We start from the raw sequence: 16,821 nt of genomic DNA, 5'->3' as shown, positions 1-16,821 counted from the left end.
TCATGCGCTCCAGAAATCTGGTGTGTGTTGAAGATTACCAAGAATAAGTCCCTTGCTGAATGAAAACTGTATGACCTAATCAAAGTCTAGACCCAAATCAAATTGGGAAGACTTGAAAATTGATTCATTGTCTGATATTACAAAGTTTTAGCTATAAAAGGGGAGGGGGAATTAGTTTCATAGCTTGTATCTTTTTATATTTTTGCCAAAGGAAAATAGCAATAAAATAAAATAAAACAATATACCCTCTTCTTGCTACTTTATAGTGGTAAAATTTGTGGAAATTCATCCAATTTGTGATTGTAGCATGAAAAAAATAAGATTTGGCCAATCTTTCTGTAACCTGGCTTTGTACTTTTAATACTTTATTTACATTTAGCAACTATTAAACTCTTGTATTTCAAAAAATTACAAAATTTAATAGTTGAATGTAAATTTGAGAGTGGTCATTTGAAATAAAAATAGTGACAAAATAAGACAAAAGTTCTAGAAAATAATCAAGATTAATATTTTATTATTGTGAGACATTTTTAATTAAGTAAACAAATCAAATCAACAGCGTTAAAAGTAGTATAAGCCAAACCCACCTATTAATTGACAATAAACTCCATGTAAATCATCAGAATTGTCTCCAGGAGGTTCAGTATGAAACCCGCTGCTTCCCCCTAGTGCCCAATAGGCGAAATAACAACCAACGTCTTACAGACTTCCGTTTCCTCAACGGTCACGTGATCACAACAAGCCAACATGGCGTCCGAAATGAGAGCTTTATGCCGATTCGGGCGCCACTTTCAATCCTTTTCCATCCGTGTGGATTTGTAGTCACAGCGTTTAGTTTGTTGAGATGTAGAAAATCTGGCGGCAGCCCTGAACTCTGTGCAGCAGAGAGTTTTAGGCCCGCTGTCGACAGGGAGCAGAGAGTCATGGAGGAGGTGGAAAACAAGAGAGAAGTAGGTGGAACTGTCTACAGTCTGTGTTGATAAGCGCACCCCCCACCAGAAAGTATCCAAAGTAATCCCATTCAGCACAGCGAGATTTGCTCTTGTGAACAGTGCCCACTGTCTAATTAACATCTAATGAGTATTTCCTCTCTCTCCTTTCTTCTTTTGCTTGCAGACATTTTTACGAGTTCGGGCAAACAGGCAAACGAGATTGAATGGTATGTACACATATCGGTTCAGCTAATTTTGCCATTTAATGTGCCAGTAGCATATATTTATTAATTTTAACGTGTTACTCTAAACTTTGAATTTACTTGTAAAGCGGCAAGAGTTAATATGTAAGCTAAATAGTACATGTTGAATAGAAATGAGAATAAATGACCTGTTTAGCAGACCTATATACGAATGATGGACTTGATGGAAAAAGAAAATACATCATAATATTCATTTTTGCTCTATTTATATTCAACAAGTATCTATTTGGGGGAAAAAACGTGCACTTTCACTGTAGGGGTTTCCATGGAAACCACAACCTAACTTCAGTGTGAGTCTTCAAGAAAGTAAATACTTTTTGCAAAGTGCCTTGAGGTGGAATTGTATGAGATAAACCAGTGTACAAGTAGCATATAATTATTAAACAGAAATAAATAGATTTTTTTAAATACACAAAAATCTGAAAAGTGTGGCCTGCATAATCCTTTACTCTGATGTAACTAAATAATATCCAGTGCAACTTATTTTCTTCTAATTTCTTCACAAAGTCTGGCTTTGTGTGATTTAATCTTTATAAAATACATCTGTTTTTGAAAACCTTTTAGAGAACTTTAATGAACGAACATTAAGACCCAGAAAGACAGCAGAAAGTGGAAGATAGAAACATTTAAAGTAGTGATGGGTCATAAAATAACACCTAAAGCTTTGAACATTCCACACAATCTGGCCTTTGTTGAAAAAAAGCAATAAATAATAGCATCAACAACTTGTCACGAGCGCTCAGGGGGATACCGCAAATAAGTGCATACAGCCTGAGCTACAATGTGATGCTTTAAATGACATCTGCTTGTGTTGTTCTGAATGGCCTACTCATTGTCCATACCTCAACCCGGATGGAAATCAGTGGTGCAAAAACGTTGACGTGTGATGTTCACAGATGGTCTCCATCCAGGCTGATTTGAGCTGGAGCTTTTTTGAAGCCATGAACGGGCAACATGCTAAAAGCTGGTAGAAAGCACTGTAAACAGACAAATCAGTGACGGTGAATATAAATGTTCATCACACTCTTCCAGATTTTTGTGTAAGAAAACGACTGAAAACCATGTATTCCTTTTTCTTTTTGTAAATATTGAACTTCACATTAAGTCCTACTTTGTGTTTGTTAATCACTGTTGTTTTACAAGGCGCTTTTTAAATCTGGCATTTTGAGAAGTTCTCTCCATGTGGGGACTTAAAGGTTTGAGCTGCACGTAATTAGCAGTCGTTTCCTCTCCTCTTTAAACAGTGCTTCTCTCGATTAGCGTCAGGAAGAGAAATGGCATGGAAGCCCCTTCTTCTTTCGCTCCCTCCGCGCTCTTGCCCCGCAGTTATGGCATGCTGCCTTATGTCCTCCTCTTCTTCTCCTCCTCCTCCCTCTGTCAGTTGCCGAGATCCCTCTTGGCCTCCTTTGCTTTTCCCAGCCAGCTAAAAATTAATGTCCCCGCGCGCCATTTGCAGTTAAGAAAAAACGACAGAGACTCAGGGTTCAATCACGGCTGTTCGGCCCTGTTAAATTTCTAATTAAATGTGTGGGTGGATGGGGATGGAGGCTGGGGCTTGGAAGTGGGGGGGGTGGTGCCATGACGGAGAAACAAAAAAGGAGTAGAGCAAAGGCACTGATGTAGAGAAGAGTGGAAAGGATTTGAGGGCGCCACATCCAGCTGTTTCTCTGACGGTGCTCCAGAAGGTGGCAAGTTTGGTCAGATCAGCCATCTTTAATCGGCAGCATCAGAGCTGAAACAATTAATTGTCATTAATCAGTTATTGAGATAATTATCATCTAATTTAGTGATCGATTAATTGCTAACTGGAGTACACAGACTCAAAACACTGTACAGAAAATATATAAATTTTTAATTCAAGATTAAATAATAAACTTTCTGTAAACATGCTCTTGCCAAACTCCTAAAATGTCATGGTTTTAGCTTCACTTACTGTAAATAAAAAAAAAATCTCCTCAGCAGCACCTTTTGATATCCAATTAATCAAAAAAAATTATTGATTAACCCTACACTGTATTTAGGTAGTAAAATGATTATTTTCTTATTTAATAAAGGTACTGAATAATTTATCTGTATCTTTTGATGTATTTCTAATATGAAAAATCTGCAGAATTTGCCAAATTTTCATATCTGATTAATCAATTATTCGTCAGAATAATCAGCTAACCGATTAGTTGTCAACATAATCAATTAACCGCTAGAATAAACAACCAATCGTCAGAATAATCTATTAATTGTTAGTTGCAGCCCTAAATGGCATAGGTTTGTGAAGAACTCAGTGCAGAGATTCCAAGATAAGTATATTTATTTATTGTTGTTTTTTTTTTATCCCCTCTCTTTCCTTGTCCCTCTGCTCCAGCTCGTATAGGCAAGATGAAGAGGAGGAAGCCTGAGGAGGGGGGGCAGGTATGTCCGCTGTGCAGCGCCCCATTGGCTGGGAGCGAGGAGGAGATGAGTAGACATGTGGAACAATGCCTGATCCAGGTAGTACAATCCCGGCCCCTAGACCCCCCCTGCCCTGCCTACCGACCCCACCTGGACGGCCTACGTCTTCCCCTTCTTTTCCCACTCACCTCTCTACTTCCTGTAGATTCTGAGCAGTCCCATCCATGCTGTGCTGTAGAAACAATCATATCGGATCAGCTGCGAATGACTTGAGCGCAAAGGGGGAGAATATTCACACCGGACTCGTGCAGTTCTGTTTCTGCGAAGCGGTGTTTTAACGAGTCGGCTCTCATCTGCAGGTTGTCCCATGTGACGCGGTTTTAGATGTAGCCCTCACTTCCTGTCCCAGCTAAACATCACGCTCCGTCTTTAGTACTTACTTAACAGCCGTCACCTCTTCTAGAGTAGATGTTGCGATAAATCATTGCTACTAATGAACTTCTTCTCTATCTCATGTCACCGATCGCCAGCCGTCAAACTTCCCAGAGATACTAATATCTCCCAGCATGATTTTTTTTTTCATTTGTTGCAACAGTGAAATGATTCTGACTTAAACAGCCTTGCAAAGGTATTCAATCCAATTAAAGTTCGCTTCAGATTTGCCTTCTGATTTCCATCTGGACTTTGACTGGACCTTTCTAACAATTGATTGTTTTTGGAAAAGAATAGTGGTGTTCAGGTCTAATAGTTATGTCAACCAGGGCTGCAATTCACAATTATGTTAGTAATAATCTTTATGATTATTCAGATGATTAATAAGATTTTAAAAAAAAAGGATTGGCACATTCTGCAGATTTTTAATTTAACCCCATACACATTTTTGTACAATACGTTAAAAGATGCAAATAAAACAAAAACAACAGTTTTTAACAAAAATGTCTTTAGTGTACGGCTGATCATTTGTAACAAAAGATGCGTCTGCAGCACAAAAAAAAACCACTTCTTTTTTATGAAAAGCTCCCTCTTTTTGCTCAAGTTAACATCAGTACAGCGTAAGGCTGATCTGTTGACTATTTTTTGGATTAACTGATTAATATTTTCACAGCAAAATGCGCTTAATGGGAGATTTTTCTGATAAACTTGTACCACGCAAAGTTGCAACAATGCAAATTGAGGAGTTCTGGGTAGAACATATTTAAAGACAAAAGTTGTTTTTTTTTGTAGTTATTGCTTAGTTACAGCTCTGAATATGTTCTTTCAGGAACTGGCATGTTTTTGGGTCTTTTTTTGGCTTTTAGTTTGATACTTTTACATTTTATTTTGAAAAAAAAAAATACCCAAACCTTAATAATTTTTCTTCCATTTCACAGGTTTTGTTTTTTTTTTACTGCTTTTGTTGGTCTGTCACTTAATACAACACACTGAATTTTGTGGTAGGAACCTGTCACAGTGTGAATACTTTTGCAAAACGTTCCATCTCAAAACATTTTAAAGAAATGTTTCCCGTTTTATTTTAAATGAATTGAATGAACTAAATTTGTGTAGATTAAATGCATGCAGGTTAAACGTCTTTGTTGAATGTTTGCAGCAAATTCATGTCTACAAAATACAACAGTCAAAGCCTGGTGAATTTCAAGTATGACTTATTAGTATTTTAAAAATAAAAACAAGGCAGCATTAAACTTTGGTTTCAGTTTTGAAGTACAGGTAGAGTTTGTATGGATGTCTGGCCTGTCACCAAATCGAATCCTTAACCTTGAAAGAGTGCGGAGAGAAAACAAATTCACGTTTAGCCAGTTTTCTTCGAATCATTCTGTCCTCTTTTTAAAATTAATCTTTATTTGTTTGTTTTTTGCGGGCCAGCGCGAGGGGGCTCTGGCCGACGAAGACTCCGCAGACATGGACGGCGAGAATGGGCGGGGCTTCGACGAGTACGAATGGGCGGGGCAGAAAAGGATCAGAGCTACGGCCTTACTGGAGGGAGGCTTCAGAGGTACAGACACATCTGATGTGTTGGTGTCCAGACAGCGTGTTACTGCTGTGAAGAGGTGTGTGTGTGTGTGTGTCTGTGTGTGTGTGTGTGGGCTTTCTGACGGTGTCGGTGTCTGGTCGGCTGACTGACTGACCTCTCTTGAGCTCGGGCGTCACACTCAGTTCCAGCAGTTTGTTCTCTCCTCTTCTCTCTCGTCCGTCTGTCTCCTCTTTTGTTTCCCTGCTCATCCATCATTCAGCGCGCCGCTGTCCAACGTGAGCGGCGTTAGCTCTCCGAGACCGGCGTCCAATGTGACTGGCGAGCAGTAATGGTACCTGTGGTCTAGCGGCAGCGCGGGCGGTTCCGGGGTCAGCCCGGCTCGGCTCGGCTGAACCCCACGCAACCCTCTGTGCGAAGGGAAGGAAAACACATTTAGCTGGGCAATTGACCCGCCGGTCACCGCTTCGTGTGTGTGCCCAGAAATGCAATTATAGAGCCGGATAGGAGAGCCGGTCATTGGGGAGCGCAGCAGTACCAGCAGCTCAGGGACAAAACACACCTTGTGTGCAAGCACTTAGCTCAATATGTTAGCTTCTGTAAGTTTCATAAATACTTTATCTTCTTTAGATTAGTTTTGCTTAATCCCAGAAAGGGTCGTTTGTTTTTATATGACAACCCAAAGTTGAGCTTCTTTATACCTTTTTTTTTTTTTTTTTTTGGCTTTTAAGACATCAGAATTTGTTTAAAATGCCACATTAAATCAAATCCACAGATTCAGATCCCCAAACCACTCGCCTAAGAGAAGTGCGACAAGATGGGAGAACCTGAACGGAGGATACATGTCTGATCTAAGATTAGTATGGTAGACTTGTCAAGCGAACATTCGTAAAATAGTATTTTGTATACCAAATATCCATGAAACTGTCAGCACATCAAGAATAATTCTTAATGCTTTCAGAACAGAATTTATTCATTATCTTTGCTTTTCTGCTCTTTTATAGAGTGGCACAAATTGAACTAGTTAGTTTATAACAAGTTGGGGTTTCTGGTATCTGGTAACCAGATAACGTCAGATGTCTGATAAGCAAGCTGTAGTTTTCAAATGCCCTGAGCAATGGTCGTCCATCGTTCTACTTTCTGCCATCTGATAGTCTGTTTTTTATAACTGGAACAATTTCCATAAATTCAAGCTTGTTTTATGTGCCCAAAAAATCACAGCTAAAATAACAATTTACCCGACGAGGTCTGTTTTTAACGAGTCCAAAAATGTCACGAGACAAATCTTTGCTCTGTTAACTGGATCCATGAACTGCCTTCAGCCTGATTTAAACAAAACATGATCCCACATTTTATCTTCATTGTATCTCTTTAAGTTGGGGGAGGGGGATAGATGGTCGGTTTGAAGCGAACCGCGGCGATGCGAGGCAGACGGAGCTGCAGGCTCCTCATCTCCGCTTTCATGTGTCCCTCTCTGTCTTCGATCTGTTGTTAAACACACATGCTGGGGCCTCACCTGCCTCCCTTCCTCTCCTCTGCTTGCCAAGTGGAGACAAGACAGATCAATGCTAAAGTCTCAACTAAAACACCACAAAGTGAGGCACTTAGGGGGATGGAGCCCCTCTTCATCCGTCTCCCGGGCGCTCCCTCCCTCCCTCTCTCCCTCCATCCGTCCGTCTGCCTTTCACGTTGTTTAAAGCTCGCAGCCCCGGACCCTTCTGTCGCGCTCTAATAGGGAACCTTGTGATGCGACGCAGATAACCGAGGTGGCCTGGGGAGAGCGACTTGAAACACGGACACACACACACACACACGCACACACACACACACACACACACACACACACACACTCTTCCATCTTGGCAGAAGGCTCAGAAGGTGGATTTTGTCTTGAAAGCTGCTCAGTGGTTCTGACGCACACAGCTGCATCCAGTGGGCTCTCTGGAGCTCGCGACCGGCTAAACGGATATAGAGACGTTACGGTTGGGGTGGAGGGGGGTCTTCTCAGCTGGCAAGATGAAGAGAGAGACTATTCCTCTGTGAAGTGCCACCTTCCTTCCCTCCCTTTGAGAAGCTGGGGAAGAAAGATGTGAGGGGGGGGGGCAAAAATCGAACAAGATCAGTTTATGATTCAAGTGTCTGTGAGTGAAGACTTCCCTGTGTCTCACACCGGCTTAAGCGGGTTGAAAGAACCCGTACAGCTCAGATGGAGATCTGTCTTTATCTGTCTGGTGGTCTGTCTCTGCAAGCTGCAAAGTGGACAGATTTTTTACTCTCCAACTTTCCCTCATGCTGCTGGTCACTTTACAAAGTTTTTGCGTTGATGCAAAGTGCAAATTATGTTATGATTGGAATGATGGAGCCTGTTTTTTTCTTATCAATTCAGATCAATCTAACTCCACCTTTAAAAATGATCATTTTTGTGTAAATAAAGATTTGTTCCGTAATTTCCAGCCTATTAACATATATACAGCTCTGGAAAAAACAGAGACCGCTTCACTGAACCCCATTGAAAACCTCATGGTGATTCCAGCAAATATTGATTTCTGAACTCTTACTGAGTTAAAACATTAGTACTTTTGTTTATAAATGAATATGAATTAGTTTTCTGTGCATTATTTCAGGTCTGAAAGCGCTGCATGTTTTTTTATTTTTTTGTTATTTTGACCATTTCTCATTTTCTGCAAATAAATGTTACATTTTTGCTTAGAATTTCAGAGAAATTCATAGAATAAAAGAACAATGCAAAAAAAGGACAAATTATTTAAATGTATTTTTTATTTTTACAATTTCAAGTCATGGTTTGGAATAAAAACTTGTTTTTTTGGGTCTCAGTTCAGAGGCTCACAGATGTGAGCCAAAGCAAAACTGAACAGAAGTTTGCAGTTACATGTAACACCCTTTGTTCATGTCAACTAATAACTTTTAATATTTAAATGTTGGGTCTCTTTAACCACTTTGACAGCAGTTTGGTCGATGAAGATCCTGACGGTCGGCACTGAAATGTGTCCGCCTCCTGTACTCTTTAAATCAGCGTGATATTTTTGAATCATAGCAAGATGATTTATGTAAGAGAGGCTTCGAAACCACGGTGGCTTTTAGAGATAATTTATGACCAAAGACTGGAGGCCTTACCTCAGCCGACGACTTGCACTAGTTCTAAATGATTCTGCAAATTAATACACAATGATGAAGAATAAATAAGGTAATTAGTTCGACATAGAACCTGTTTTATTTCTTCACCTTTTTAACAAATATTCTCGGGTTGAAAATGGCCAAAAATGTGAACCAAAAAAAAAAAAAAAAAAACTTTGTGAAAGGGAAGCAGCAGCAGCAGACAGATCTCGAGGGGCGATACCAGGCCGTCCCGAGACACCCTGGAGGAGAGGAGGGGGATTACTGCCGGTTCAGATGGCCCAGAAGGATTGAGGAGAGGACAAATCTCCGCTTTGTACATGAACTTCAAAGATGACCGTCTCATGTCTTTGTGTCTGGCTTCCTCTCTCCCCACCCCTCTCTCTCTCTCTCTCTGTCTCTCTTTCTGTGTGACCTGTAAATGGCAGGGAGATAGTGTGATCACCTTTGACATGCCTCCTCTCGGCTTCTTAGGGGGTCCCGATAATTGCTATGGAAACAAGATGTTGCCGAGGTCATTGGATTGGCTGAGGCGGGCTGCCGGTCGGCCTGATGAGGCCTTTGATCGCGCCCGCCTGTTCAGATCTGCGCTTGTTGCCTTGTTGTGTTGACATGCATGTAAATTGAGGCTCTCTTTCATCGCTGCCACAAACCGAACAACACAGAGGAGGAAATATGTAGTTAACATGTTAAAGAGTCAGCGATATTGCAGGGAGGGGCCTTCGATAATGAGACAGATCGAGGAGTGGAGGAAGGATTGATTCAGATGATTTGGCTAGCAAGCTGTTTAAGATGGGCTGAACACCATAGAGAACGGTTAAAAAAAATAAAACAAATGTATATGTTGGAGAAGTTTTAAAAAAAAATAAGCTAATTGTGCGGGAGGGAAGAAAAGGTGGAAAACGAGGCGAGAAGAAGAAGAAAAGGAAAGTAAAGACGGGTGGGGGTGTTGATACATAATGTGAGTGAAAGGCAGTTAGAGTGTGGCTGACCTTTCCCTGGCCAGATTAGATTGGCCTGCCAAGACTGCTTAGAGGAACAGATAGAAGAACAGGGGGATCACACACATTCAGAGCAAACAGGCCGCACCAACCCTGGCGGTGAACACACTGCCGCACATTTACGGTGTGTGTATTCACTCCCAGTCGGCTCAGGAGGCATCCGGTTTACAGTAGAAATGCAGCGACTTAAATTACGGAGCTCAATCATATTTAACAAGACAGTTACAAATGTCGGGGGCGGGGGGGACCCAGATATTTCTTTTTGTGTGGTTTATATAGATGCTGTGTGTCCTGAAGCGTTGAAGGCAGAATTCACTTTTCCTTTTGCCTTATTGTAAGAAACCACAGCCACTGGTGCACCTTACTTTTTTTTTTTAAGGTGCATCACACTTAACTTTGCAACATTAACATGTAAATGATCATCAGTCTAGGAAATAAAATGTCTTTATTTGAAGCAGAATCACTCTTTCTGATTGGTTTAGACCACCATAGGATACATATAGGCTTGTTGTTGACTACAGGAAGGTGGCCTTGTTCTGCGCTTGTCGTCTTTTTTCCCTTGAATGACTGGTGCAACGTCAACATTTTGTGACATGATCTCATCAGTGACCAAAATTGGTTATATTCTAGAGCCCTCAACCATTATTGGTCAAGTTAATTTAGATAAATTTCAAAATTAGGACATCAAACCTAAAAGATATGCAACAAATTACAATACTCACTGTGAAGATGGAGGAAGCCATGTGGAGGTTTGTCTTATGGATCTCTGAAAAAGCAAAAAGAAATGTAACTGCACTTAAAAATGCCAACTCAATAAATATGATGGTGAGGGGGGCTAGGTTCTGCTTAAGTAAAACATTTCCAAACCATGACACTTTGATCTCGATATGAGCAACTTCTCCTGGCATACTGTGTGAGGCGTACGCTAATCATGTCTTCAGTTCTGGTGTCAAAAAACTGTTGTTTTGTCATCCACTCAAAAAAAGGATTTCCCGTAGAGCCAAATTCTTTCTGACGGCCTCTTTCAGCTCTTTTCATCTCAATTTGGCGTTCACTCGAGCTTCAGGTCAGGGGCACATCAAGCCAACTGAGATTGCTGTTTAACGCGCCCCATGTTTCCCAATTGCGTGGTTTCCCTAGCTAAAGAAACTTGTAGGTTTACTTTGCGTTGTAATCGTCTGTACAAGTATGACGCCTCAGACCAAAAGTAAATTAAAAACTATGTTTATGTTGGCATCATCTACCTACCTCTACAAATTCCCGGCTGACAAAGGGCAATCTGTCAGCCATATTTTAGAGAAAGCTTTCGGGGCGAGCTCAGTCGACTGTGTTGTTCTCTGACAAAGACCCCACAGTGGAGTGAGATGCAGTTGTTTCACCGATAGCAACTGTTCCAGGAAGTCGAGTGTTGGGACTCACACAGGCGGGTTAAACAGGACGGGTGTCAGCTCCGTCTGGTTCTACCCTCGACTCCCCCCACAGACACTCATAGGCAGCCCACTAGTCCACCGGAGAGCTTGTAGAAATTGGAATAGGTGTAAATAAGATGGCTGTCAGGCCTGTCACTGGCTGACACACACCAACGGTTTCAGGCGCAACACACACACATGCAGCCCAAACGGTAAAGGTTCTGAGTAATATATACATTTGAACACAAACACACCCCCAACTACTTTTGTGCTGCAGATAGACATAGTTTAAGTGACAGGTGAACACACACACACACACTCACACACACACACACACACACACACACACACACACACACACACACACCTACCTTGAAAGGATTGGAGAGATAGGACCTAAGTGACAGAGGGACAGACAGTCTCAAACAAACATGGAAAAGACACCTGTAAGTGACGGACACACACACACACAGAGCCAACTCCTTGGTTAAGTAGAGCTGAAGGGAGCAGTCAGGCAGCGGTAAGGGTTTGTCTGAGCGTTCATCACTTGGTTTATAAAGGTGCCATTCACACACGCGCGCACACACACGTACACACCCCTCTCTTTCTCAAAGATTGATGGGTAACGAGTCAGTCTTCATCTCCTTCTTTTTCTCATTTGTCACCCGGGTTTCTGAAAGTACTTAAGTTGATTTGCAGAGAAGTTGAGTTTAACATGAGCTTTAGCCGTCTCAGAAAGTTAGGTCGTTTCCAGCTTCATCAAGCAATACGTTGTTTATGTTTGGGGTTTAAAATAATCCTCAATGATTAAAAAATAAATAAACAGAAGGGCAGACATTGTATCACGACTGTAAACCATTGAGATTTTGATTTTCCATATTTATACTGTGTGTGTAAAAATATATGTTCTACTTCTAATTGGAAATTGAAGGTATATCAAGTCATGGGACAATTAAGAACAATGGTCCACTCTCATGCGTGCCAGTAGTCAAAGGCACCTTTAACCAATTTGTTAATTTTGAGGGTGTTTTCACACTCAGTTGTCCAGTAGACTCGGTTTCTCTGGAGACCTAAATTGCAATATTTGCTAAATTTTCAGCTGGTGGTTGCCCACTGCAGTGTCAAGCGATCTAAACTATTTTAAAACCTGCCCTCACCTGGCCTGTGGTGCTGCACCAAGAACTACTGAAGGAAATTACATAAAAACCGTAGAAGACGTGAGCGTAACTTCCTTCTTCATGAAATGTCAACAAAAATAGAGTGGCATCAGATTTCAGTGACTGTAGGATTTCTTTTTTGTCTTTGGTAAAAGACTACAAACCATTTCTCACGCTCATTTAAGACTCACGTTTGTTTTGGTTGCATTTACCCAGAATTCCCTGTGCTATATTTCACTTCCTGCTTTCAGAGTGGTAGCCAGTCTGCTTGCATCATATGCTTTTGAACCGCTCCAGAGTTCACGTCGACAGAACCCAGGTTTTTTTTAGGTAGACCGCTTTTTTTGGTCCGCATTAGAGTTGGACTTTGTCAGCAAACAAACTGGAGTTCGATCAAAGCGGACTAAACAGGGCTGATGTGAATGCATCCTTAAAGCAATGGTGTGAAAATGGCTCACTCTCTCCACAGGAACTGGATTCGCCACATGCAGTATCAAGGAGAGCGCGGCGGACAGCGACGCCGACCTCGACGTGGACGGAGACGACACGTTGGAGTACGGGAAGGCACAGTACACCGAGGCCGACATCATCCCCTGCTCCGGAGCCGGGGAGGACCAAGGAGAAGCCCGGGAGAGGGAGGCGCTACGAGGAGCTGTGCTCAAGTACGACGTCTTCAGCAAAACGCTAGCCGTGTTTTCAACGTGTTTTGTTTTGTTTGTTTGTTTGTTTTTTGTTTTGTTTTATGGGCATTTCGAAGTATTCCAGTAGAAACAGTTAATGGAGGTGGTAAAATCTGAATTAAGGGAGTGAACTTTCTTCTTTATTTTTTTTTAAATGTGTGATTAATCCTACTTTGCAGCCTTTACATCTTGTTCATTACACTGTAGCGTAACATCTGAGAAAATTACGGTCAGATTTTCTGAGCGTAATTGATTTGCTCCAAGCCAGTAGACGAACACACCTCGTTCGCATTTTCCTCAGCTTCTTTGTTTTTTTTTATAATATTTCAAAAGTTTGCTTAAAATTAGCATGACAATTATTTGGAAGCATAGCTAGTGGATGAAATACTATACTTTGCAGGATGGGAAGAACCTATGGGCTGTTATCCATGCTGATGGTTGTGCTACTTTGTTTCAGCGGCGGGATGCCTTCCAACAGAATAACGCCCGAGTTCTCCAAGTGGGCAAACGATGGTAAGTAAAGCACTAATTGTGCTTTTTTTACTTTTTTTTTTATTTATTAAAATAAAATATAATTTATTAAAATATATATATATATATATATATATAGCAACAAAAAAAAACATTATTGTTCCGGGCAGACTGAAATGGAGATCTGTGGCTGGCAACTGTGATTGACAGGAGTTCATAAGTAACTGTTACCTTTTTTGTGACCACAGAGATGCCTTCAACGAGCAACGGGGAGAGCAGCAAGACAGACCCCAGCACTCCTTCATCATCATCCTCTTCCTCCTCAAATGCACCACGTACCTGTAAAAACAGCGAGATCGAAAAGTAGGTGACACTCTGATAATCAAACACGGAAACGGGTGATAATGTAGATGGCAACAATCAAAATTTAAAGCCAGGATTCCGTGAATTGCTTAAGTCTTTCTACATTTAAGCCTCATGTTTTCTCAGCATCCAGATAGTTTCCTTTCATCAATCTTCCTGCTTGGTTGCAAAGAACGCATTTCCCTTGACCTTTCCACATTTTGTCATGTTACAACATTTGCAGAATACCATAAAAAGTCATCTTGGCAATTTGTCTCAAGCGAGTCAGGACACTGTAAACATGTAAAGTTAAGGCACTCTGGTCGATAGAGAGCCATGGCACCACTTGGAAGAGCGCTCCTCTTCTCCTCTGATTTAAATTGTGACATTTCATGAAGAAGAGCAGCCATAGACATCAGCTGCTAGATGTGGAAAGCTTGTAGAGACGTACTCTGTCACCAGAAACCCAAGTAAAATATTATTTGTGGTTGTATCGTAAAAATGTAAAAAAAAAAAAAAAAGTTCTAGGTGTAAAACTGCCTTTTCAAGACATTATATTCACCCAGCTACTAGCACTTAAGTTATGCTCTCCACAGCTTTGACTAACATGTACCCCTTCGACCATGGCGACAGTTCAATAGGATAGATTATTTAAATGAATTAATCAGCACTGTGGCTGTGCACATTCTCCATTATAAATATCAGCAGATTGGATAATTGGTGGACAAACCGAGCCGCTCGAGGTGTATTGATTAGAAACTCCTCTGTCAAGAGAAGAGTGAGTGTTTGCTAGGTGTAGATCCATCTAATGCCCGGTTCTTACACAGAACGTGTAGCTGTTCTGATATTCAGTACAAATAGTTAAACCAGTTCACCAACACCCTTAAAAAAAACCCTTAAAATCTAACGTTTGCAAAGTGCCTGCTCTGTTAAAAACTTGAATGAAATATGTTTTATTCATGTTATTTTGTTTGACTCCCAAAATCCAAATGAAATCATTTTGTTTGTGTTGTATTAGTATAATGCTGAAAATTGCAACCAGTTGAATTGAGGAAAACAAAGCAAACACAGGCATTTTCTTGAATGGAAAAATCTTATGTTTCTGGAAAAGGAACAGAAACGTTTAGTGAAAATAGTCCAAGTAAATGAGTTATGTCTCATTAGAGACTCTTTGCAAATGTTAAACCAAACCACACAAGAAAAACTGCTTCAAGTCTGTTGATATTAAAGTTGACATAAAATAAAAAACTATTTTGTGCTACATAATTTTTGACTAAAATGCCACCATGGAGGCTCCGAAGAGCCACAGTTGGTAGACCTCTGGTCTCATCATCATCTGATTTCATGGTATGCCGATAAGAAATGCTGTTGGCTCTGCTATGCAGGTTTGTGTACTGACCAGTGAGACGAGTTAAGCCACACAGATGTCTGGAACGTCCAGTAGTGTAGTTTCAGTTTGTCTGCTTAGATGCTTGTTGAGAAACATCAGATTGACTTATTAGCACATCCAGTTAGCACAGTGAGCTGATGGCTGGTCGTACACCAACCATAATTAAGATGTTTCCGTCTGAGCACATCTCTACGTGTGGTATGAACTCACACAGTTTGTGGTGGCTGATAAGAGTCTATTTATTTTTAATCAGAAGTGAAACATGAAGAAATGCGCCTGATGAATCTTTGTCCTGTGTTTCATACAAGAAAGTTATTCTTTTAGGTTAAGAAGGGGAACTATTTCTGTCAGGAAAGGAAAGCTTTGTTGAAAATAGGACATATAGCTCTTTATATTATTACTATTGTTAAGATCAGAAATAAGTGTCTGCTCTCCAGTTTTTAATGATAATAATAATACATCCTAAACAAATGGCTGCTGTCTAGCACTGTGCAGGAGAAACGGCTTGTCGTCTTTTACCAAAGAGAAATTCTACAAAATCTGACGCTACTCCATTTCTGTTTACAAGAAGGAAGTCGTGCTCATGTTTTGGAGGTTTTTATGCCGCTTCCTTCAGTGGTTCTGAAGGAAACAACAGGTTAGTGGGTGATGAACAGGTTTTTCAAAGGATTTAGTTGGTTTAGTTGGTGCGCTGTGAAAGTGAACCGCACCAAATGTGCGGTTCACTTTCACATTACTCAAGGTGGCTAAGAAACTATGTGAAACTTTAAACATTAAAAAAAAATTAATGACTTCTCTTTTAAGTTTGAAAGGAGCAGTACTGGACTTTGGATCAGTACTTTTCCATTTTCCTGGTCTTTGTTTTCTGTCATTTCTGTGGAGCAAATATTGCCGTGCGTTGCCGCACGATGTTCTCCTGGAGACTTTTAGCGGTCACCCAGAGCAGAGCACGCTTTAATCTAAGCGTCCATTTAGGGTGAGGCCGACTAGATACTGAATGATTGCATTGGAACAAGCAGTCAGGTGCCTGGCTGGAACAATTCCCCGCCTCGCTCCTCCTCTCGCTTGCTATAAATGCATGTATTTGTGGGGCTTCTGTGTCCTTCCATCCTCAAATGAAAATGAGATTTGTCTCCTTTTGTTACATTGATACATTGTGTGTGTGTGTGTGTGTGTGTGTGGCTTTCCACAAGGTAGCGTTGGTGAAATCTCTCTCTGTCTCTGATCCCAGATGGGTAATGATCTGGTCGCCTCCCGGGGCGTCCTCGTTCCCCTGCTCATTCCCCTGCAAGATAAATGAGTTCTCCCTCTCTCTCTCTCTTTCACTGATATACACACACACGCACATAGCCTGAGATGTTCTTTCCTCTCCAAGATAAATGGCCCCTCCATTGCCGCCAATGCGATTGCTGCCAAATTTGGTGCTCCAGCTGGAACAATGCGGAGTGATTTCCATGTGGTTTCTGCAAATAATTGAATCTGTCCTCAATTTGGAAGTGATGAAGCTAGATTTCTACCCCGCGCCCCACCACCCCCCTTACACACACACGCACAGGGACACACACGGACTCTGCCCCAGTCGTCTCCACATTTTTCCGTGCTTTATTTCACTGTCCCATTCTGTCTCTGTCCTGTTTTCTCGTTCCTCCCTTCCTGTCCTCTGTCTCAATTCCTCTCAGCTATTTAC

The 16,821-nt window shown here is 41.2% G+C and overlaps 1 protein-coding gene across 5 annotated transcripts in view; it reads left to right on the top strand.

Annotated features, from left to right (window-relative positions):
• The window catches only part of rnf220a (ring finger protein 220a), a 279,000-nt gene that overhangs the window by 245,819 nt on the left and 16,360 nt on the right, over positions 1–16,821 (top strand). For 4 of the 5 annotated variants that reach the window (XM_088014369.1, XM_088014371.1, XM_088014367.1 and 1 more), the window contains 6 exons: positions 1,117–1,159; positions 3,555–3,679; positions 5,444–5,573; positions 12,721–12,913; positions 13,389–13,444; positions 13,651–13,765. In XM_088014369.1, coding sequence (XP_087870495.1) covers positions 1,117–1,159; positions 3,555–3,679; positions 5,444–5,573; positions 12,721–12,913; positions 13,389–13,444; positions 13,651–13,765 — 662 coding nt within the window. The remainder of the gene's footprint in view (positions 1–1,116; positions 1,160–3,554; positions 3,680–5,443; positions 5,574–12,720; positions 12,914–13,388; positions 13,445–13,650; positions 13,766–16,821) is intronic. The other variant, XM_088014370.1, reaches the window with a different exon arrangement.

Source organism: Poecilia mexicana, unplaced genomic scaffold (genome assembly GCF_051168715.1).
Source record: "Poecilia mexicana isolate PSO_F unplaced genomic scaffold, ASM5116871v1 scaffold_17, whole genome shotgun sequence".
In the NCBI taxonomy this organism is placed as follows: domain Eukaryota; kingdom Metazoa; phylum Chordata; class Actinopteri; order Cyprinodontiformes; family Poeciliidae; genus Poecilia; species Poecilia mexicana.
The sequence above is the reverse complement of the archived record's forward strand: the minus strand, read 5'-3'. Positions and strand labels throughout refer to the sequence as shown.